General features: G+C 36.7%; 1 protein-coding gene across 4 annotated transcripts in view; it reads right to left on the bottom strand.

The window, feature by feature from the left end:
- JAKMIP1 (janus kinase and microtubule interacting protein 1) overlaps positions 1-23,170 on the bottom strand; it is a 252,553-nt gene that overhangs the window by 130,737 nt on the left and 98,646 nt on the right. For 3 of the 4 annotated variants that reach the window (XM_072620189.1, XM_072620188.1, XM_072620192.1), the window contains one exon: positions 3,813-4,084. In XM_072620189.1, coding sequence (XP_072476290.1) covers positions 3,813-3,941 — 129 coding nt within the window. In that variant the 5' untranslated portion in view covers positions 3,942-4,084. Of the gene's footprint in view, positions 1-3,812; positions 4,085-17,881; positions 17,931-23,170 lie in introns of those variants that run through there. The other variant, XM_072620190.1, reaches the window with a different exon arrangement.

Below are 23,170 nucleotides of genomic sequence, written 5' to 3'. Positions count from 1 at the left end.
CAAAGACACAACTGAAGATTCACTGAGCTCCAAAAGGCAAAATAAAAGAAAAATCTTGACTATCTTATTTCAAGAGATCATTTTTAAAAATTGCCAAGAAGAACTGAAATCAAAGATCTGACAAGTCACTGGTAAATTAAAACTTTAGGTATAAGATATCAAGAAATATGATTAGTAAACTGTAGAACTGCCAAGTTAAAGAAAGTGTGGGGGAGGAGGTGTGCGTGTGTTCAGAATAGTTGGAAAACATATTAAGGAAGTACAGGCAGAGTCAGTGAAGAAAAAAAGTCTTAAATTGAGGAACTGCTTTTTCTACCAAGCAGAAAGTGTTACAGGAAAATAAAGGTGAACGTTTCATAGAACCAAGGACATCTAAATATCCCTTTGGGGAAAACCTAGACTGGTCATTCTTTAAAAATCAAATATTGTAGGTAAAACATATTCCCTTGATTATGACTTGACCCTTTCAAATTATTCAAATTGCCTTACTTTTCTAAATGGGAGAAGACACTACTGTCAACTATCTCTAAGAATCAGTAAGAGAATGAAAGGAGATGAACTATGAACTTGAGTATTGAAAAAGGTGGGGGAAAAGGAAAGAGAATGAAGGTGTAACTTACTTTTCCTTCTAACTTAAGTCCCAAAAGAGATATTCAAAATTAGAAGCAGCCATCAGAGAAATGAAGAGCTAATGAACTTCCTATTTATCTGGAATGGGCAAGGTAAGATTTAAACACAAAGACTAAAGTGTTTGGAATACAATAAATTAATTAGTAATTGACCTGGGACATGGAGGGGAGGTAGGATAGATTTGGGGAGGAGGTCCACAACCAATATAAACTACAGTTCCTGGAGGCTAATGATGAAAGGGGACAAGAGGGCAAGGTTTAGTGATTTGGGTTTGGGCAATGAAAGAAAGCAAAGAAAATTGGAGTTGAATTATTCCAAGATATATAAACTATAGGCACTTAATGCTGATCTTATTCTACTCCACTCATTACTTTGTTGTTGTTGTTCTTTGATGGGAGAGGGTGAAACATAAACATATTATAGTGAGATTTAATATGAATCAAATGTAAATGGGCTGCCTCTGCTCATAACAGGAAAAAGGTATTAGAATGCATTAGAAAGAAAAATTCAGAAAGATGTGGTATACAAAGAAAACACTTAAGAGAAAATTTACAGTTAGCATGAGGAGTTGGAGTAGAATTTAATTTTGCCACAGCTGAATTCAAATAAGCAAGAGTGGTAATTAAGAATCTCAGACAAGGTCACACTTGAATTTAATTGCTTAAAAGAAACAAATATGGATGTCCATTATCACCACTGTTATTCAATATGGTACTAGAAATGTTAACTTTAGCCATAAAAGAAGAAACAGAAACTGAAGGAATTAGAACAGGCAAAGAAGAAACTTCATTATCACTCTTTGCATTCAACATGATCATACACTTAGAGAATTCTAGAGAAGCAAAAAAACTACTTGAAATAATAAACAACTTTAGGAAAACTGCAGGGATACAAAATAAACCCAAATAAACCATCTTATTTCTATATATTACTAACAAAGCCCAACAGCAAGAGGTAGAAAGAGAAATCTCATTTAAAGTTACCGTAGATACTATAAAATATCTGGGAGTCTACCTGCCAAAACAAACCCAGTGACTGTATGAATACAATTACAAAATAATTTTAGCACAAATAAACTCATATCTAAATAACTGGAAAAACATCAGTTGCTCATGAGTAGGCCAAACTAATATAATAAAACTGACAATTCTATCTAAATTAATTTACTTATTCAAAGCCATACCAATCAAGCTACCAAAACACTATTTTATACAACTAGAAAAAATAACTTCATCTGGAAGAACAAAAGGTCCAGTATATCAAGGGAATTAATGAAAAGAAATACTAGGGAAGATGGCCTAGCCATATCAGATCTTAAAGTGTATCATAAAGCAGCAATCATCAAAACCATTTGGTATCTCTGAAGTATGGCATAGTAGAAAGTGGATCATAGTTTGATAGAAAAAAACATTGAATCAAGTCAGAAGACTTATCCTAACTCTTATGGTTACTTCCCAAGAGACTTGTGTGTGTAATTTCAGTTCCCTAAACTTCAGTTTCCTCTTCTATAAAATAAACATTAGATTTCTAATACCTATTTCTGATAGTTCAGATATGGGAATTACTTTACTAAAATGTTTAGTAAACTCCAAAGATTATTATCAGAATAATTTTCTTTGTATTCTTTTATTAGCATCCCAATCTAAAGTCTTATTATGATATAGAAGTAGCCCTAAATTATTGTCAAATTCCAAAAAGCTTACCAAATTTGAAGGGCTTTGAATATGGTGCCAGGGATATTCAGATTTTATGTCTATTGTCCAAGAATAACCTTTAATGGATTCAGCAGCTCAGCAAAAGAAGAGTGCCTATATAATGATAATTTATAACTGTCCATGGTGATACATTAAAATTAAGGATCTGTGGATCCATCATCCACAGTGATGAAATCACCGAGCCTTGATTTTTTTTCTTTTTATTGCATAACATTACTGTCTATCACCTTATATGCAAACACACCATAAACTGCAATATATACCTGTAAGCCTCCTTCTCTCCTGATGTATTTGAATTTATATTTGTATAAAAATAGTAGTCTACTGCTTGCAAAATCCATTACTTTTCATGATGTACCCTTAAGCCATTTTAAATACAGATAAAATATTTAACTACATTCATTCTTTCGTGCAAGAAAATTCAGCCAAGAAACTGGTAATAAAGTGATTGCCATTGCCTTGTGTTTATAAGGTCACCAACCAAATGTGGTAGTCTTGAGTTTTATATTAACAAATAGTAAAATATTATGAGTCAGACCAACCAGATATTAACAAAGTTTTAAGGCAATAATAGACAAAAGTGTGATTAATGAACTATGAGGGATGGTTATAAAAGTGATACTTGTGTTTTTATTACAGGTCAATAAACATGTCTATTAAATTCATTGGAAATTAGCATTTTTCCACAAGGTCAGTTTTGAATTAACCATTTCACAAAGTTGATTTTCTGAGCTGCATTCTAAACCTGAACTTCACTACAGAATGAAATGCCACTATCTTTCATTCAAAGAAAGGGTCCATGAGTTAATAAGTGGTCACCAAAAATCTTTAATTTTGGTATTTGTTAGATTTCTGTTTACTTGTCCTGAGGAGTATCCAACACAAGGATAGAATCAAGTGAGAATAATGTGATGTTAAGTACAAGCAGAATAGGGCAAAGAGAACAATGAGAGAGAAAAAGAAAGACAATATGGTCCATTGAAAAGATTGTTTAACACAAAATCACGAAACCTAAGTTCATATGGTCACAGATTTTGAATTAGAGTGAACTTTAGAGGACATCTAGTCAAAACCCATCTTTTTACCGAGGAGGTAACTGAGACCCAGGGAAATTAAGTTATTTGCCCAAGAATATCCAGGTAGTAAGTGGCAGAATTGAGATTTGAACTCTGATTCTCTGACTCAAAAACACATGGTACTACATTGCCTTTCACAAATTCTAGCATGGCTGCTATGGGACCTTGGGACAAGCCACTTCAGTCTTTCTGGGCCTCAATTTCTTCTTCAACATGAAGGACTTGGGCAAATGACCTCTAAGATCTAGATCAAAGGTCCTCTACTCTATGTTGCTAAGGGGATGGAAGAAATAGAACCCCCAGCAACTCTACTCCAGATTTTTCCATTGGCCATTTAAAGATCAATAAGGATTTTCCCCTGAAAACCCAAATGTTCAAGTATTATTCTTACCTTACTCTTCTCCTGTTGAAATTCTATCTGAATGTTGGTCAACTTAGCCCGAAGCTCTTCATTGGCCGCCTGCACCGCTTCTATTTCCATTTCAGGCTTTTCACCCTTGTTACGGTTTTTTTTGGACATGTTTCCTGTAATGTTGGTGAAAGAAGGTCCTAATAGTCTGCACAGCACCAAGAGACACTTTGTGTTTTTTATGCAACATTAACCAAAAAAGCAGTCCTCAGCATCGTCCTCCCTACAACTCCTGACCACCATCGCTTCTGATCCTGGAAGAGAAGAAAGAAGACACAGGTTAGGATACAGCATACTTTCAATTCAGTTCCATTCAGTTCACCAACATCTATTGAGCAAGGCCCTGTGCAACCGTTTACAAAGTCTTTTACTTGAAAACAGAGGGTAATATTCCCATCACAGACATGCAAAGTGAGAAGAAAGAGACAAAAGGAAAGAGGATGGGAGAAAGCATTTATTAAGCACCTATTATGTTCCAGGGACTGTGTTAAGTAAGTGCTTTACAGATGTGATCTCATTTGATCCTCACAACCACCCTAGGAGATAGGTGCTATTAATTATATCCATTTTGCAACTGAGGAAATTGAGGAAAACAGAGACTAAGTGACTTGCCAGAGTCACACAGTTACTGTCCAAAGCTGGATTTGAACTCAGGTCTTCCATACTCTAGGTCCAATGCTCTAACCACTGTGCTTTGCAGCTGCTTCAAAAGAGATTAAAGAAAGAGGGGAAAGTCTTTCATATATAAAAAGTATTTCATTATCCAAAAAAATACTTACCATCTCTTTTTGAGCTAACAATAAGAACCCTGGAAAATAAGTGAATGCCCATCAATTGAGGAATGGCTGTATGAGGTGCAGTATACAGGTATAATTGAATACTACTGGGCTATAAGAAATAAGGAAATAGATAATTTCAAAAAAGACACAGAAAGACATATGACCTGATATACAATCAAGCAAGGAGAACCAGGACAATTTATACAACAACTCTTTAAAAGCAAATAATTTTAAAAGCTGTAAGAACTACTTATGATCAAAACAACACCCTTTCATGCTTTGAGAGAACCAAGGCACACACTGGTCCAAGAGGACCAATCCTATCCAAATGTTATTCATTAACAAAAGATGATAGATGTAGACTATCGAATGAGATATCCATATTTTTGTGTAGAGATATTGGGGGATTTTTTTGCTTGATTATGCATATTTGTTACAAGGAATTTCTTTTTATTTTCTTCTTTTTTAATTGGGGGCAAAAGAGATAGAAAACAGACATCAGTTAATTTTTTTTTAAATAGAGGGTGCTACAGTTGTGAGATGTTGCATGCATTTTAAGATATTAATTTATTTTAATTTAATTTACTGCTCTGCTTTGTTACAACAGCCCTCTCATGGCATAGTAGTGATCTGAAAATGTTTGCAATGTAAAACAAAACTCATAAATAAAACTTTAAAATTTAAATTTTTTCAAAGGTGAAGAGTAAAATCATATGAAAAAAGTAAGTGGAGGTAGATCATGGAGGACTTTGATGCTAATAAGTATGTATTTTAACCAGTTGGCACCGGGGAATGCTAAAGACCTTTGGACAGAAGAGTGACAAGATCAGGCCAATGTTTTATGAAGAGTATTTTAGCAACTACATACAGAATAGCATACATTCATATACTGTTATAAGATTTACCAAATACTTTCCACATAATAATCTTGAAAGATTGGTCCCACAACATTATCATCCCCATTTGAAAATGATGAAAAGGATACTCAACATCTGTTAAGCTATTTGCCTAGAGTCCTAGGCCAGAGTAGAAAGTCAAGTGTTCTCACTCAAAGTTCAGGATGTTTTGTACTATATACCCCACTTGCAAGATGGGTTAGCCAAGGGAGAACCCAAATACTGATCAATACAGTAGTAGTACAGATAGGTAATACTGCATTTGGACAAAAACAGTTTGCCCAAAAAGCATACTGGGCACCAGAGAATACAGTCATGGGACAGATGCCAATTATCCTTTTAAGCTAACAGGAAACCACACACACACACACTCATGAGCCACAGCTGCTGATATGAATGACCTTGAAATCCTTCCTTCTATAATATGAAACTTACTGCAGTAAATCCCTTTTGTAAGCATTTCTATTCCAAGATTCTTTTGCAATTTTTCATCATGACATGAAGGTAACTCTGGGTTTCTGAAGTATTTGCCAGGAGAACACAAGTTCTGGAAAGTCCTGCCAAGTTGAAAAGTCTCATAGGCATATAGATTTAGATCTAGAAGGTATCATAGAGGCTATCAAGTCTGATCTCTGCATTTTGCATTTGAGGAAATTGAAGCACAGAGAGGTACATTTCTTTGTGATCAATGTCAAATTCAGTGCACTATGCACTACACAAATGTGACCTGGCAATGGTCTATATGTCTGTCTTCTAGGGTCTAGATCACAAGTGGGGAACCTGTAGCCTTGAGGCCACATGTAACTTTCTAGGTGCTTGGGTATGGCCTTTTGACTTAGTCAAAGGTTTACAGAACAAATCCTTTTATCTGACGTAATCTGACATGTACATTGTAGGGGATATGATTTTGTCATCCATATGGACTACAGACTGGAGTGGAAAAAATCTCAGGACCTGTGTGAGAGAGGAGAGGGGTCCAGCCCCAGCCCTAGGGCAGTGGAGGGGGTGGAGGTGTGCAGCAGCAGCAGGGGCAGAGGTAGTCATTGTTTTTGGAGCTCTAGGCTCACAGATTGTGGGGGAATTGAGCTGCTGACAGTACACCCTCCACCTCCACTGAAAGCAGAGAACTACCTTGACAAAGAACTCAAAAGTGAAGTAAGTAGCTGAGGAAATAAGCAAAAACTGGAAAATGAATCAGATTATAGAATCTTACTTTGGTGGCAGGGAAAATCAAAACATACAATCAGAAGGAGACAACAAAGTCAAAGCTCCTACATTCAAAGCCTCCAACAAAAATATGAATTGATCTCAGGCCATGGAAGAGCTCAAAAAGGATTTTGAAAATCAAGAAAGAGAAGTAGAGCAAAACTTAGGAAGAGAAATGAGAGTTATATAAGAAAATCATAAAAACAAGTCAACTGCTTGCTAAAGGAGACCCAAAAACATGTATGTGAAGAAAATAGCATTTAAAAATAGATTAACTCAAATGGCAACAGAGATCCAAAAAACCAATGAGAAGAAGAAAGCCCTAAAAAGCAGAATTAGCCAGGGAAAAGGAAGTCCAAAAGCTCACTGAAGGAAATAATTCCTTAAAGATTAGAATGGAGCAGATGGAAGCTAATGACTTTATGAAAAATCAAGAAACTATAAAACAAAAGCAAAGGAATGAAAAAATAGCACGCAATGTGAAATATCTCATTGGAGAAACAATTGACCTAGAAAATAGATCCAGAAGGGACAATTTAAAAATTATTGGACTACCTGAAAGCCATGATAAAAAAAACAGCCTAGACATCATCCTGCAAGAAATTATCAGGGAAAACTGCCCTAATATAACAGAACCAAAGGGTAAAATAGATATTGAAATAATACACCAATCACCTCCTGAAAGAGATCCTGAAAGGAAAATTCCTAGGAATATTGTAGGCAAATTCCAGAGACCCCAGGTGAAGGAGAAGATATTGCAAGCAGCCAGAAAGAAACAATTTTAGTATTGTAGAAATACAATCAGGATAACACAAGATCTAGCAACTTCTACATTAAGGGATCAAAGGGCTTGGAATATGGTATTCCAGAAGTCAAAGGAGCTAGGATTAAAACCAAGAATGACCTACCCAGCAAAACTGAGTATAATACTTCAGGGGAAAAAATGGTCATTCAATGAAATAGAGAACTTTCAAGCATTCTTGATGAAAAGATCAGAGCTAAATAGAAAATTTGATTTTCAAACACAAGAATCAAGAGAAGAATGAAAAAGTAAACAGGAAAAAAATCATAAGGGACTTACTAAAGTTGAATTGTTTACATTCCTTCATGGAAAGATAATATTTATAACTCTTGAGACTTTTCTCAGTATTAGGGTAGTTGGAAGGATTATATACATATAGACAGGGAGCACAGGGTGAGTTGAATAGGGAGGGATGATATTCAAAAAAATAAAATTAAGGGGTAAAAGAGGAATATATTGGGAGGAAAAAGGGAGAAATAGAATGGGGCAAATCATCTCACATAAAAGAGGTAAGAAAAAGTTTATTCAATGGAGGGAAAGAGGGAGGAGGTGAGAGGGGAAAGAGTGAACCTCACTCTCATCTCATTTGGCTTAAGGAGGGAATAACATGCACAGTCAATTTCATATGGAACTCTATCTTACACTACAGGAAAGTAGGTGGAAGGGGATAAGTGGGGGGTGAGGGGAATGATAGAAAGGAGGGCAAATGAGAGGAGGGGTAATTAGAAGTAAACACTTTTGAGGATGGATAGGGTCAAAAGAAAGGATAGAATATATAGGGGGCAGGACAGGATGGAGGGAAATATAGTTAGTCTTTCACAATATGACTGTTAATGGAAGTGTTTTGCAAAACTACATATGTATAACCTATATTGAATTGCTTACCTTGTCAGTGGAAATGGGTGGGGAGGGAAAAAGGGAGAGAAGTTGGAACTCAAAGTTTTAAAAATGAATATTCAAAATTGTTTTTGCATGCAACTGGGAAATAAGATATATAGGCAATGGGGTATAGAAATCTATTTTGTCCTACAAGAAAATAGAGGGATGGGGATAAGAGAAGGGAGGTGTGTGATAGAAGGAAGGGAAGATTGGGGGAAGTGGTAATCAGAATACACAATGTTTTGGGGTGGATGGAGGGGGAAAAATTTTTTTTTAATTTTTTTATGCAGGTATTTGTTTCCTTTTATACAAAAATGGTCACCGTGGGCTGATTAAAGGTTCTCTTGATAACATTTGGTTTAACACTCTAATAGATATGGTGAGAGGAACTGGGAGAGTCTTAAGGGGAAAAAATATGAAAGAGGTGAAGTTTGTCATCTGTACTATCTCACCCTTTTCATATTTCCACCACCCTACTTATGGCCTGCCTTACAACTTGCCTGGACCATAGCATCCTTAAAGTTCTTCTGCTTCCACCCTTTTCCACTTCCCATAATGCACTCTCCAAACTCTGAATAATCTTACTTAGGAAGGCCTGCCAGTGGGAAGATGGGCACACTAATGAGCTTTGACTGAGTTGTGAATTAATCCAACTACTCTGAAAAAAGGACATGGAACTATACAGGAAAAAGCACTACACTGTGGCAATACCAATACTAGGTATAGAATCGAAAGAGATCTAAGATCAAGGGAAAGAAACCACATATACAAAAAGCTATTATGACAGCTCTTTTTTATAAAAGGGAAAATGGAAATAAAGTAGATGACCCCTTCATCTAGAGAATGGATCCAAAAAATGTGGTATATGAATGCAAAAGAATATTATTGTTTAATAAGAAATGATTCTGAGGAATTCAGAGAAATATGGAAGTGTATAATAATGCATGATGAAATATTGCAGAACAAATTAAACAGAAGAAGGATCATTTAGACAATAAATACAATAATGTCATCAGAACTCTGATGAATGCAGTGATCAGTTTCAATTCTAAAAGACCGAGAGCAAAACATGCCTTAGGAGATATGGCAAGTTATAGGTTCAGGATGAGGCGTACATTATCAGATATAGTCATTGCATTGGTTTGTTTTATAAAACTATATTTCTTTGACCAGGGGTGTGCATTTTGTTGAGGGAAGATTCGGAAGTGACAGTGATGCTTTAAAGAATAACAAAATACATTTATGGTCATCTTCCTTCTCTTCATAGATTGTCATTTCATGGCCATGCTGAGAAATCCTCAGCAGCTCCATGTTATCCAGAATTTAATGTTTTATTGTTTTGTCTAGAAATCAAGCCCTCTTGATTTCTAATCTGTGTGAGTCTTGTCTTTCCAACTTTATCTCACATTACTCTCCTTCACATACTCTGTGCTCTAGCCAAACTAGACCATCCATTCAAGGTGACCTTTTTTCTTCTGCCTCTGTGGATGATTTTCCCTTTGCCTTAAAGGTCTTTCCTTCCCTTTTTCACCTGCTCCTATCTTCCCTATGCTTTAAAGAACAGTTCAGAATGTGTTTCCAATATTCCTGAGTCCCTCCCATTTCTAAGTCATCCTTTACAAAACTGCAGAGAAGATAAAAGGGAAGGAAAAAATTAAAAATGTAAATTTCATATCCATTCTTCATTCTAGCTTTATAATTTACATGCTTAATACTTTAAAGCACATCTGTTTTGTGACCTAAAAGTAACTTGGAAAATCAGGTTTCAGTTTATCATTTGAACCTGCTTCTATTACATGAAAAATTCTCATTAGAGTAAAGGAAGTAGTTAAAATGGGTCAGAGACAGACTACACACACATACACACACACACACACACACACACACACACACACACGTTTTTTACAGAGTAGAAATCTTTTTCTAAGAGACTAAACCAGGTGTCTCAGATACAATAAAATGGCCTAAAGAGTTAGGGGCTCTTCACTGGGTTCATATTAAACTTCAGACACTTATTACCTGAGTGCATAATTTCCCTTCTCTCTACGTCAACTTCCTCATCTGTAACATGAGAGGGTTGGATGTGACGGCCCTTAAGATCAAGGCAGCTAAGTGGTCCTGGGGCAGTTAGGTAGTACAGTGGATAGATTGTCCCATCTAGAGTCAAGAAGATCCATCTTTCTAAATTCAAATCTGACCTCATATACTTACTAACTGTGACCCTTGGCAAATCAATTAACCACTTTTTCATCAGTTTCCTCATCTGTAAACTGAGCTGAAAAAGGAAATAGCAAATCACTCCAGTATCTTTGCCAAGAAAACCCCAAATGGGGTCACAAAGTCAGATGACTGAAAAAAATGACTGAACAAGGTTCTTTAACGTTCTAAATCCATGATCATATGATTTTTTTCATAAGTCTTAAAATAGACAACTAGTATTTAAGCATCATCTCCATTCTTAGCAATGATGGCTAGCTGCTATAGAGAACAAAGCAATTTCAGTGGAGGTCTATTCTTGTATCCCAGTTCTTGTTCAGCTACTTACTAAGTGAGCCTGGTAAAGCCAGGTCATTCTTCTTGACCTCACTTTCTCCTCATATTTGAAATGGAGAGAAAAAATATTTATACTCTTCTGCTCATAAGGTTCTGTGATTACCAATGCTTTGTAAGGAGAAAGGCATGTACTAAAAAAAATGTGAAGAAAGCACCAAGAAGAAAGCATGCCGAGCACCAGACAGAGGACCAGCAGATCCAAGTTCTAGTCCCACTTATGTGTTGTCTTTGGAAAACTATCACTCCCTTCTGGGGCTTTCACTTTCTCCTCTGTAAACAGAAGTTTGTATGCGTTGTTGGTGTTGATGTTTTCTTCTCATGATGTAATTGAGGGCAGGAACTCTTTCCTTTTTAGCTCTGAATCTCTAACACCTAGTTTGTTTTAAATATAGTCACATTAAAAGTCTTACTGACTGATCAATTAATTAGATAATTTCTAAGGTTCATTTCTAGCTCTAACATTCTATAGGTCTGTGAATTAGAGACATTAAGTCCTTTTTCTTGGATTCACTGGAAAATATTATATGACTTTTTCCAATTACCTAACCAGCATTTACTTAACACATCCTGTGTTGAAGATATTGTGTTAGGACTGAGGATACAAAGGAGGAAGCATGTAGGTAGGCATGAGCTTCTCCATTATATAACAATGTCAGTCTTCAAAAATCTTCTGTCTCTAAAACATATTTCTGTGTCATTCTATTGAGTGTGGGCAGAAACAGGGCTTTTTTCACTCCAAATTAGAATCATAAAGTGAGAGAATTTTAAAACTGGAGAGAAGCTTAGAAATCACTGAGCACATTTACCAATAAGGAAAAGGAAGTATGTTGTTCAAGGTCACTTGAAAAGTAAGCAGCAAACCTGGGCCTTCCCCTCAGGTCTCTTAACTGTGGATTACAATTAGGCTGTCTGAAATGAATCCTGTATGCTACCCTCTTGAGTTGGGCAACTTAGAAAGCAACATGGCTCTTCTCCAACTTCAAAAATTCTAGATATCTCTGAAAATACCTAGAACTTGTTAGAAGAAATATAGAAATAAAGTGAAATATTGGAATGGATCCAATAATGAGAAATACTTTATCTTATGCTTGCAAACATTCCTACTTGTAATTAATTGAAAACAGTCACTGGAAACGCATTACTAGGGAATTTAATTCCATAAGCCGTCCAAAGAAAAGAAAACAGTTTTCCCCAAAGGAAGAAGATGGAAGAAGAATTAACATCCTACAGGAATCTTGTATTTTAAAGACATCTGTTCTGTTTTCTTATATTCAACATTATTGTTGACAAGAAGAGGCAATTTTGTGAAGTTGGTGTGAACAATCTATCAGATGTCCATGAAGGTGAGAGTTTTCGTGTCAGTATCACTAAGAGAACCAGAGCAGTCCAAAATTCAGAAGATCACCAATTAATAACTGGATGAGACCTTTGATTTAATCAAGACCAAATCCTTCATTTCACAGATGAGGAAACTGAAACCTAGAAGGTACATTGATTTGGTCAGAGTTATAAGGCCAGTGAACTAAAAAGGATTCAAACAGGTCCTCAGAAGACCTGCCACTGAGAAAAAAGAAATGGCTAATCTGTGCAATGCTTTGGTTTGGTTTTTCAGCCATCCCATGTCAAATGGAATCCTATCAGCCACTTTTGTTGCTTTCTTGTCTCTCCCACTAACTGGTGAATTACCAGAATTGGAAGAGACCTCAGGTACCATCTAGACCAGACCATAATTGAATAGAATTCCCTTTGGCATATCCCTGACAAGTGGTTAATTGGCTCCTTAAACTGATCCCTATAATTTCAACATGTTGATTCCAGGTTAACTCTAAAGAAACACAGAATGAATCCCTCTACCACATGGTGGCGCTTAAAATATTTGAAGACAGCTTTCACCCACAGAGAGAATATAACAATAGCACTAGCTGGCATTTATACCATGGCTTAAGGTTTTACAAAACACTATAAGTACATGATTTCATTTGAGCATCAAAAAAAAACAAAAACAAAAACAAAAACCCTGTGAGGTAAGAAATATAGACATTATTATCTCACATTTTACAGATGAGGAAACTGAAGCCTCATGAGATTTTTGGTCACATAAGCTAAAAAGAGTCACAGGCCAGACTTGAGTTTTTTCTCCCTCCAAGTCCAATCCTTTTCTTCTCAAAGCAAAGCCCAGATAAGTTTTTCCCCTGGAGAATCAATCAGACTAGAATGCTAATGATAGGGGGTGAGGGGAAGAGGGGAATTAGCACACTGGTCAAGTGTTTGCCTAATAAAAAATTATGAAACAGTCCCAGGAAGCAACTCTGGAGTATAAATGACTTCCTAGCTCACTGCCATAAATGTTCATATTATAATTTTTTTATTTTTAATGTGGCTCTTCATTCATTCAACAAAAGTTAAGTGCTTAGTACGCGCAAGTTAGGTGCCAGTTAGATGGCATTGTGGATAGAGCACTGAACCTAGAAGTAGGAAGACTCATCTTTGTGGGTTCAAATCCAGCCTCAGACATTTATGGGCTATGTGACCCTGGGCAAGTCACTTAACCCTACTTGTCTCAGTTTCCTCATCTCTAAAATAAACTAGAGGAGGAAATGGCAAACCACTCCAGTATCTTTGCCAAAAAAAAAAACCCCAAATGGGGTTATGAAGAGTTGGACACAACTAAAAGATGACTTAACTATGTGCAAAGGTCAGTGTTACAGATACAAAAAGAAAAAATAAAGCCATCATTGCTTTGGATTTTATTGTTTGCCCTATCATATGATTCATTTTGATGTTGGATAGCATTAAAACTGCCAGACTTGGTTTTTGGTTTTTTTTACCTCACACAAACCATTGTCTAGCTATGTTTTCCTTGGCCTTTTTATTCAATTTATAATTAGAACCACTATAGAATGGGCCCTTACATTTATCCCTGTCAAATTTCATCTTATCAGATGTGGACAAACATGCCAACTTATCCAGATCTTTCTAGATCCTGATTCTATCATCCAGCATATTATCAGTGATGGCTCTGGCTTTCTTTTTTAATCCTGTATCTTTGGCTTTCCTTTGGCTCAACTCAATACTTGCTTCTTTCTTATCCTAGCCCCACCTTTATGGTTTCAGCCGCCATACATTAAATCAGGTCACTATTTTTTGCTGCCTTGATTAGTATGGTGACTGCATATTCTTCTACTCTCTGTTTTTGAACTTGTACTCACTATGAAGAGTGCTTTGCATTTCTATTAGTTTTATGAAGAGATTGGATAATGTAAGAGAAAGAGCGATGGATTTGCAGAGAACCTGGATCCAAATCCCACATCTACTACTTCTAGGCAGTATGACTTTTGATTAAGTTATTAACCTCTCCAGCACTCGCTTTCTTCCTCTATAAAATGAAAAAATTGGATTAGATGATCTCTGAAATCTAATCCAGATCGGAGAAGTCATGTGGTAGATCCCAAAGTTCATTGGAGCTCTGATATTCTATTTCTTTTTCATTCACTAATCTGTATATTTAAGTACTCATGATGAGAAAGAAGGGATCATAACTGTGGCCGATAAAAAGACTGTGAACAGGGAACAAAACGAGTAGCTAAAATCTAAAGTCAAAGGGGAAAAAAATGTTCCAAAGAGGAACCGGAACTTTAGAACTGATGGCAATTATTGGGGAAATTAGACTTCCTACATATCAAAAGTTGACTTAATCTGAAGAAAGATCATTCCACAGTTTGATATGTGTTTACAGAATTCAGTTGTCTGAATCAAAGGTCAGATGGATGAACTTCCAGTGACATCACTGTATTTATCGATCCAACTGGACAACGGAATATGTCTGATCAGAGAACTAATCCCTGTATGACTCAGCCCATCTTCCTGAAATAAAAACACATCAACTTATTTGTAAATTCCAGCGTCAGGTCAGAGGAGCCATTTGCTATGTTCACTGGAAGCAGGGATGACTAAGCAAATAGACGCAGAACACAGGAATTCATTTTGTCTGCAGGCGATATTTTCCAAATCTCTCAAAACTGGCATAATACCTCAAAAAAGATGAATGCACTATTTGCCCTAGCGAATGAAAAAGCTGAAAGTGACTTTGGGAGTTCCTATAGCCAATGTCTTTATGTAAGAAGTAAGACCAATATCACCTTATGTAGATGAGAGACTCGTGATTTATAAAAACAATAATAGAATTGTAGGATGTCAAAGCTGACCTTAAAACAGAGAAAACTGAAGCTGAAAGAAGCCTCTGAGCTAGAAAGGACCTCAGTACATAGAATATCACAGTTTTAGGGGGTCTTAAGAAAGAAATAGAAAATATCAGAACAAGAAGGAACCTTAGAAGATAAACTTCAGAGATAGATGATAAAACGGATAGAGCACTGGACTTGGAGTTAGGAGGGTCAGCAATCATTCTACTATCCTCCAGCTGCCTTTCTTCCTCACTCTCCATGTTCTGTCTAGGAAGGTTGGACCTCCCAGATTGAATATTCTGCTGATATAGCCCTTGAGGGAAGGGGAGGAGAAGAAAGGAGAGGAAAAGAGAGGAGAGGAGAGGAGAGGAGAGGAAAGGAGAGGAGAGTGCAGGGAAGGAGGAAGAAACAATAGTCAACAATGTAGGGCAATATAGGATAGGTATGATGCCAACATCACAGCTGTAGTACAATGTAAGCGAAGAAATTTGCACTATCATTTAGGAATGTACTATTTGCTGCGGGTGACGTCTGAATTGGCCTTGAAAATTGGAAAAGATTCAAATACAACATAGTTCCAAAGGAAATTGTGAGAGTTAACAGGCAGAATATCTCATCTCATGGGGACTGTAAAGAAACTTTAAGAAAACAGCCTGGCAGGGAGTCTGAAGAAGAGGTTAGGATCCATATCCTATCTTCCTCAAAGCTTTGTCTGACCTACATTTTCTGCCACATTTCCAATTATCACGGTGATGAAGTGAAATAGCAATGACAACTCAAGGAAGTTGGTTCTCCTTCTCTAATAATCATATATTAATCAAAGTCATGGGAAGCATTTCCTCTATTTCAGGTCCAGGAATGCAATTTCTTTGCTACAGGTAGTCCCTTTACCAGTACAGATCCCAGCCCTTCTGTAACTTAGGACACAGTCTTGAAGAGTTTCACTGGTCAATTCATGCCCTACAGCCAAATTGTTGATGAGTCTGCACACTTAGATAGATTGGTCCTCAAATGTTGGATGCAGAGTACATCAATAGGTCCAGAATAACATAAATAGTTGACATTTATTAGTGCTTTAAATTTTGCAAAATACGTTACATGTTGCATGTCATTTGGATCTCATAGCAACTCTCTGAGGTAGGTATGATCATTTATTCTCCCCATTTTGCAGATAAGGAAACTGAGACTTGTAGAGGAGAAATAACTTGTCCAAATAGTTCTGAGTCACAATTCAAACCTAAATCTTCCTGAATCCAAGTCTAGTATGCTACCCATTATGCTGTGCTGCCTTTATTTGAAGCCTAATGTCTAGGTAGGTTGGACGTCCCAGATTGACTATTCTGCTGATATAGCCCTTAAGGAGCCAGTCACCTCCAGGACACAATGAGGAATCAGATGATGACCTTGCTAGAAGTGAGTGGTGAAATGTTCCATTTGCTTTTGTTAAACCCAAATGTCTTTATCATTTCATAGTTATTTGATGCCATGAATCTGTAGTGGGTGGATGCCAATAACTCAGGTTCACTGCCATTAGTTCTGGCAAATTGTACTTCTTCAGAAGGGAAGCAGGCTAATGCTTCAGTTAAATCCAGGAGCCTTCTGTCTTTGGCTGCCTTCTTCAGATCATTTTCCTTCATATACATCAGAAAGCTATCTCTGTTCTTAGAGTGTTTAATATGTTCAATAACTATCATTTTTCTCTTAATCTGCTTGCTTACAAGGTCTACACATTATGAGTAACATTATAGACACATCCTGTCTTGCCATGTTAACATTTATGAGATATTCCCCATAGAACTGTGACCATACCATTAAAATCTAGAGCATCCCCATTTTTTTTGCAGACTCACATATATACATAACTAAAATGACAATGTTGTGTTTGTAAACGGAACTAGAGATCACTTATTGGGTCCCTCTCCTCTTTCCCTTTGGTTAGTCATTTTGGCAAGTTAAGATGGTAGTACTGATTAAAAGGTCATCTGCTTTTCACTGTAGTTTGTTCTTCCCTGATAGAGAGACATAGCACAGTGGATGGAGAGCTATCCTTAGAGTCAAGAATACCTAGTTTCAAGTCCTTCCACTGATTGATTCTGGCTCTGTGACCCCGGGCACATCACTGGAACTTTTGACACTGTAGACAAGTGTCTTAGACTTTGTATTGAAGAGAAAGTATCAACTTTCATTGATAGAGGGAATTTCCTCATCTGGGGATTCTCTATAATAATGTGATCAAAGAGTCAGTGCCTATCCTATCCTACTTCTTCCCCTTTCCCTCCCCTGCCCAAAACAGTCCTACAACTTTCTAGGAGCCTCTTGATCTTTAAGGCACGTGGAAGAGAAAGGTAACGTAGAAGAGAAACAACCAACTCTATTTCCAACTGTTTTTTTTATCACTTATTTTTGTCATTCATTTCTGAATACATTCCTAACTCCCCCTGTCCTGAAAGACATTCCATGTAACAAATTTTTTAAGAGGACAAAAAAAAATCAGTTTAGTAAAACTAATACAACAGCCTTGTCTGACAGCATAGGCAATATTACATACCCATACTTCCCTACATTTTCAGGGACAGAAAGAGGATGTATTTGCTCATCTCTTCTTTGGGATCAAGTTTAGCCATTATAATTATACATCACTTAGGTTTTTGTAGTTTCCTTTCCATTTATATTGTTTTTGTCATTATGCATATTATTTTAATCATCTCTGTTTTCAAAAACTTCTTTTACTTATATATGGCAATCTACTCACTTTATCCTACAAGAATGTTGGTGCTTCCATGCAAATTAATGATTCTGTTGCTATAAACAGAATGGGTGTTTTACTTGTCCTCCAACTCTAAATTCTAATAAGGGTCTACTGTGATAGATTTCCTTTCAACTTTAGAAGGAACCTTAAAGACTATTTAGTCCAGGGATGGGGAACCTGTGGGCTTGAGGCCACATGTGGCCCTCTAGATCTTCAAGTGCAGCCCTTTGACTGAATAAACTTCAGGAAACAAATCCTTTTATTAAAGGGATTTGTTCTGTGAAGTTTAGATTCAGTCAAAGAGCCACCCTTGAGGAACTAGAGGGCCACATGTGGTTTCAAGGCTGCAGGTTACCTATTCCTGATTTAGTCCATGATAATTTAACCTCTCTCCTTTAATAATTCCAATAATCTGACAGATAAGAATGGGGGGGTTGACTTTGTTGCTGAGACAGAGATACAGAACAAGTCAATTCCAATCTCTACAAGAAAGTCTTTCAAATATGTGATGACAATTATCTAGTCTCCTAGTAGTAGTATTCTCTTACTCAACTCATGATATAGATAAAGCTGGAAGGAGCCTCAGAAGCCATGTAGTCCAACACCTTTACATTTTAGATGTGAAAACTAAGGCCCAAAGAGTGTGTGATTTTTTTCAAGGTCACACAGGTAATAAATGTTTGACTCCAAAACTGGGGTTCTTTCTACTGTACCCCAACAAAAGTTTTTTTTTCCTTTTTTCCCACTTAAGAGTATTTTATTTTTTCCAATTACAAGTCAAAATAGTTTTCAACATTCATTTTTGTAAGATTTTGAGTTCCAAATTCTTTTCTCCCTTCCTCCACTCTCTGCCTCCCCTCCCCAAGATGGCAAATAATCTGATGTAGGCTATACATGTGCAATCATATTAAACATATTTCCATGTTAGTCATGTTGTGAAAGAAGAATCAGAATAAAGGAGAAAAACCTCAAGAGAGAAAAAAACCACAAAGAAATAGAAAATAGTATGCTTCTATCTGCATTCAGACTCCATAGTTCTTTCTTTGGGTGTGGATAGCATTTTTCATCATGAGTCTTTTGAAATTGTCTTAGATCATTATACTGCTGAGAAGAGCCAAGTCTATTAAAGTTAGTCATTGCACAATTCAACAAACTTTTCTTGAGCAACTACTATGTGAAAGGTACTATTCTAAGCACTGTAGCTTTGTAGATAAAACCAAGAAATTCCTGCCTCAAAGAACCGCCCTTCTACTAAATGGATACAAGAGATTAAATAAATAATACAAGGTCGGGAATAGAGAAGGCACAGGTGAGTTCTAACAGCTCTAAGAAGATTTAGGGAGGGGAAATACAGCTGTGAAGGCCAAGAAGGCCAAGAAGGAGAAAGTAGCACTTAAGCTGAGCAACGACAGATGTGGATGTTATTTAGGCAAATGCATTTCAAACTTGGGAAAGACCTAATAGCATCATTTGGCTGGAACATTGGTAGTATAATAGAGAATAATGTAAGATAAGAGAAGTTAGAGTCAGATTGCAGAAGACCTTAAATGCCAGGTCAAGGAATTTGTATTTTATCCTAGAGGCAACACGAAGTCATTCTAAAGAGTTTGGTTTTTTGTTTGTTTGTTACTCGGGGTTTTGGTTTTTTGAAAGAGAGTGATGTGGTCAGGTCTATGTCTTAGGAAACTCATCTTAGCAACTGTGTGCAGAGCAGATTAAAGAGTTAGGAAGAGACTCAACAAGAGACTGAATAGTCCATGGAAGAGAGGAGAAGTGACTTAAATGTAGTGACTACAGAGAAAAAAAGATGGATGCCAGAAATGGTTCAGAGCTATAATCAACAGAGCTGATGAGATGTGAGCCAGAAGGGAACAGACAAGTCAAAATGATTAACGTGTTGAATCTAGGTAACTAGAGGGAAGAGGGGAATGTGGGAATGGTGCTGCCCTCAACAGAAATAGAGAAGTGGGAAAGAGAGATGGATGAGTTTTCTTGGGAGAGGTGATGAGTTTAGTTTGGGAAATGTTAATTTTGAGGCACCAACAGGACATTTACTTAGAAAAATTCAGGAAATAGTTGGAGATGCAAGACAGAAATTCAAGAGAATGATTAGGATTTATTATATAAATTTGGGAGTCTTGATTTCTCAATCATAACTGAACTTCTAGGAGTATATATGATCACCAATGAAGGAGTGGAGAGAGAGAAGAGGGCCTGGGATGGAGGCTTTGGAAGCCATTCATGTAGGCAGGAGATGGATGATGATGTGCCAAAGGAGACCTATAGAGGGTTGGCCAAAGAGAAGGAAACCAAACCAGGAGAAAACCACAGAGTTCACAGAAGCCATGAGAATGGCCTTTGAGTCTTTTTAACCTAGAGTTTGTGACCTTTAGCAAGCTATTTCCTCTATGTAGACTTCAGAAAATAAAAGACAGAGCTTTATAAAATGAAGAGAACTTGGGATTCAGAATCTGAAGACCTGAGTTTGAGTCTTGAATCTAACAATTAGTAACTGTGTGACATTTTTGTAGTATCGATTTCCTCATCTGTAAAAAAAAAGGATCATAATGTTCAGCATTATATATCTAATTGGGTTATTGTTGGGAAAGTATCAAAATAATTCCAATATTCCAAGTCCAAAATTCTATGGTTTTATGAAGATAATAAATGAAAAAACAAAAACAAAAACAAGCAGATACATAAACCAAAAAAAATACCAGTCTGGGGAGATTAAGGACAGGAAAAAAAAAATCACCCTCTGCCCATGATAGCCTTGAGGGCATAGTTGCATTATAATCCAGAAGTATAATGACTCTGAGTCACCAAAAACAGATTCAATCTCATTTAATATGCTCTGTTTTAAAATTATGAATGGCATAGTACATTTTAGAAAAGTTCACAGCCCCAAAAGATTAAAATGAAGTGTTGGTGCTTACAGAAGGAAAGCCTCAATTAATAGGATTTAAACTAGAAGGGACTTAGAGATCATCTAATTTAATCCTTTCATTTTACAGATAAGACTTAGTGATTCTTAGTTCTATCTCCCACTATTTTTGCACCCGGAATTATGCGAGATATAAATGGTAGAGCTTAGATTGAAACTCAAGTTTCCCCACTCCAAAATTTATTTGTCTTCCAAAATGAGGAATTTGTGCTTTAAAGGCCACTTTACTGAGAGAAAATGAGGGAGGCAGGATCAGAATAGAGAACCTTTAATTAAACTATGAACCAAGTTTTAAATAGCCAGGGGGAAAGGGCTTTTTGTTCCAAGGTGCTTCTACCAATGTCTGCTATCCCTGCTCTTTGCTTCCTGATCATTTGCTGAGTACAAAGACTGGGCACAGTTTTCTGGATCCCATTGCCATGATACCCATATTTCCTAGGACCACTCCCTTCAACATCAACAGGGGTGAGAGCAAGATTTGCCCCTCATTTTGCTCAACTGCCCATGGAATCACACCTTCCTATACATACTATCAAATTTTTTTTCCCCAAAAGAAAAAATGCAGATTTTTAGGTCTAGCCATGGGACAATAACATTGACATATAGAACATTCAGAATCCAGCAGGAAATCAATCTGGCTGTTGAATGGGCTACTTCAAGCAGGGGGAGGAAATGAATGAGTATATTGTTTGCTTGAACAAATCTCAGAAAAAGGTCAATCGCAGTGCCTACACTTGGATAAATCCAGGCTTGTTTTCAGTTCCTCAGAGAACACTTATCCCCTGCAAAATGTTTATCTGAGGCGTATGTTGTGTGCCCGTTATATTACTCTATTAAACAAACAACTGACTGAATTTTGCTCCCATGCTTAACTACATATTATCTTTAAACACTATGTAAATGTCAAGACTACCAGAAATCTTTGTGTTAAAATGGTTCATTTACACTTGCCTCCTATACTCATATCTTTCAAAATCTACTCCATCCTTCAAGGCCCAGCTTAAATACCTTTTCCTTCAGGAAGTCTTTTAAACATCTAGACATAGTTTCACCCTCTTAGAAAACCCCACAGTCAGTTTGGAACTAACTTATGAAGTTGATCACATTCTGCCTTGGATTACAGAGCGTGTTGCCTAGAAATGGAATCATTCCCATTTGTCCTTTCAGAAATCTATTTTATTTCTACATAATAAAGAGAATATTGAAGTATACTTGTCCTTAGGACTTAAGTAAATTCACCCTTTAATTTCTCATTTTTGAAGACTTGTAGTTGTTCAGTACTTTTTTGGTCATATCTGACTCTTCGTGACACCACTTGGGGTTTTCTTTGCAGAGATACTGTGGTGGTTTGCCATTTTCTTCTCCAGCTTATTTTACAGAAGACAAACTGAGGTAAACAGGGTTAAGTGACTTGCCCAGCATCACATAGCTAGTGTCTGAGGTCAGATTTGAACTCAGGAAGATGAGCCTTCCTGATCGCCAGCCCAGTGCTTCATGCACCATGGTGCCACCTGGCTGCTCTGCTGGAAGATTACACCTAAGGAACAATTTCTGGAAGGGCATGCCAAGTTGGAATGGCTCAATATGATGGAAATACACCCATGAAAGTAATGCTACTTATATGTATCTATGAAGGAATAAGGAAGTCAATGTTTTGAAGTGAAATTAGATATAGTGGAAAAAAATCCCAACGATCTCTTTATTTAATGAAGGTTCCCAGAAGACTTCTGTAGAATCTCTCTAAAAGGCTACATTTGTCTCTTTGCCTTCTTCTAAATTTGGGGCTCTTGTCCATTTTGCAAGTCAAAGACCCCTCTGGCAGTAGTGAAGCTTATGGATTCCTCATGTATAAAGTCAAGGAATTATAATATATATTATTACTTATATAATATATTATGTTATTAATTATAATTATATTATATATTATTATATATACATTATTAATTATAATAATATTATAATCACAAACCAAATCCAATTTTGAGGGAGAGAAAACTATTTCTGATAACAGTAAATTACTAAGACAAGTGTTTCAAAAGTTCTGTTAACAGGTTTTAGGAACCTAAAGCCAATTAAAGTGGGAAGTTAGGGGCACAATGGATAGAGTGCTGGTCCTGGAGCCAGAAAGATTTACTTTCTGAGCTCATATCTGACCTAAGACACATCCTAGGTGACCCTGGGCAAGTCACTTAAGCCCATTTGCCTCAGTTTCCTCATTTGCAAAATGAGCTGGAGAAGGAAATGGCAAACCACTCCAGTATATTTGCCAAGAAAATCCAAAATGGGGTCACAAAGAGTCAGACAAGACTGAAAAAATACCAACTAAAGAATTCAAAAACCCAATTAAA

Source organism: Notamacropus eugenii, chromosome 6 (genome assembly GCF_028372415.1).
Source record: "Notamacropus eugenii isolate mMacEug1 chromosome 6, mMacEug1.pri_v2, whole genome shotgun sequence".
In the NCBI taxonomy this organism is placed as follows: Eukaryota; Metazoa; Chordata; class Mammalia; order Diprotodontia; family Macropodidae; genus Notamacropus; species Notamacropus eugenii.
The sequence above is the reverse complement of the archived record's forward strand: the minus strand, read 5'-3'. Positions and strand labels throughout refer to the sequence as shown.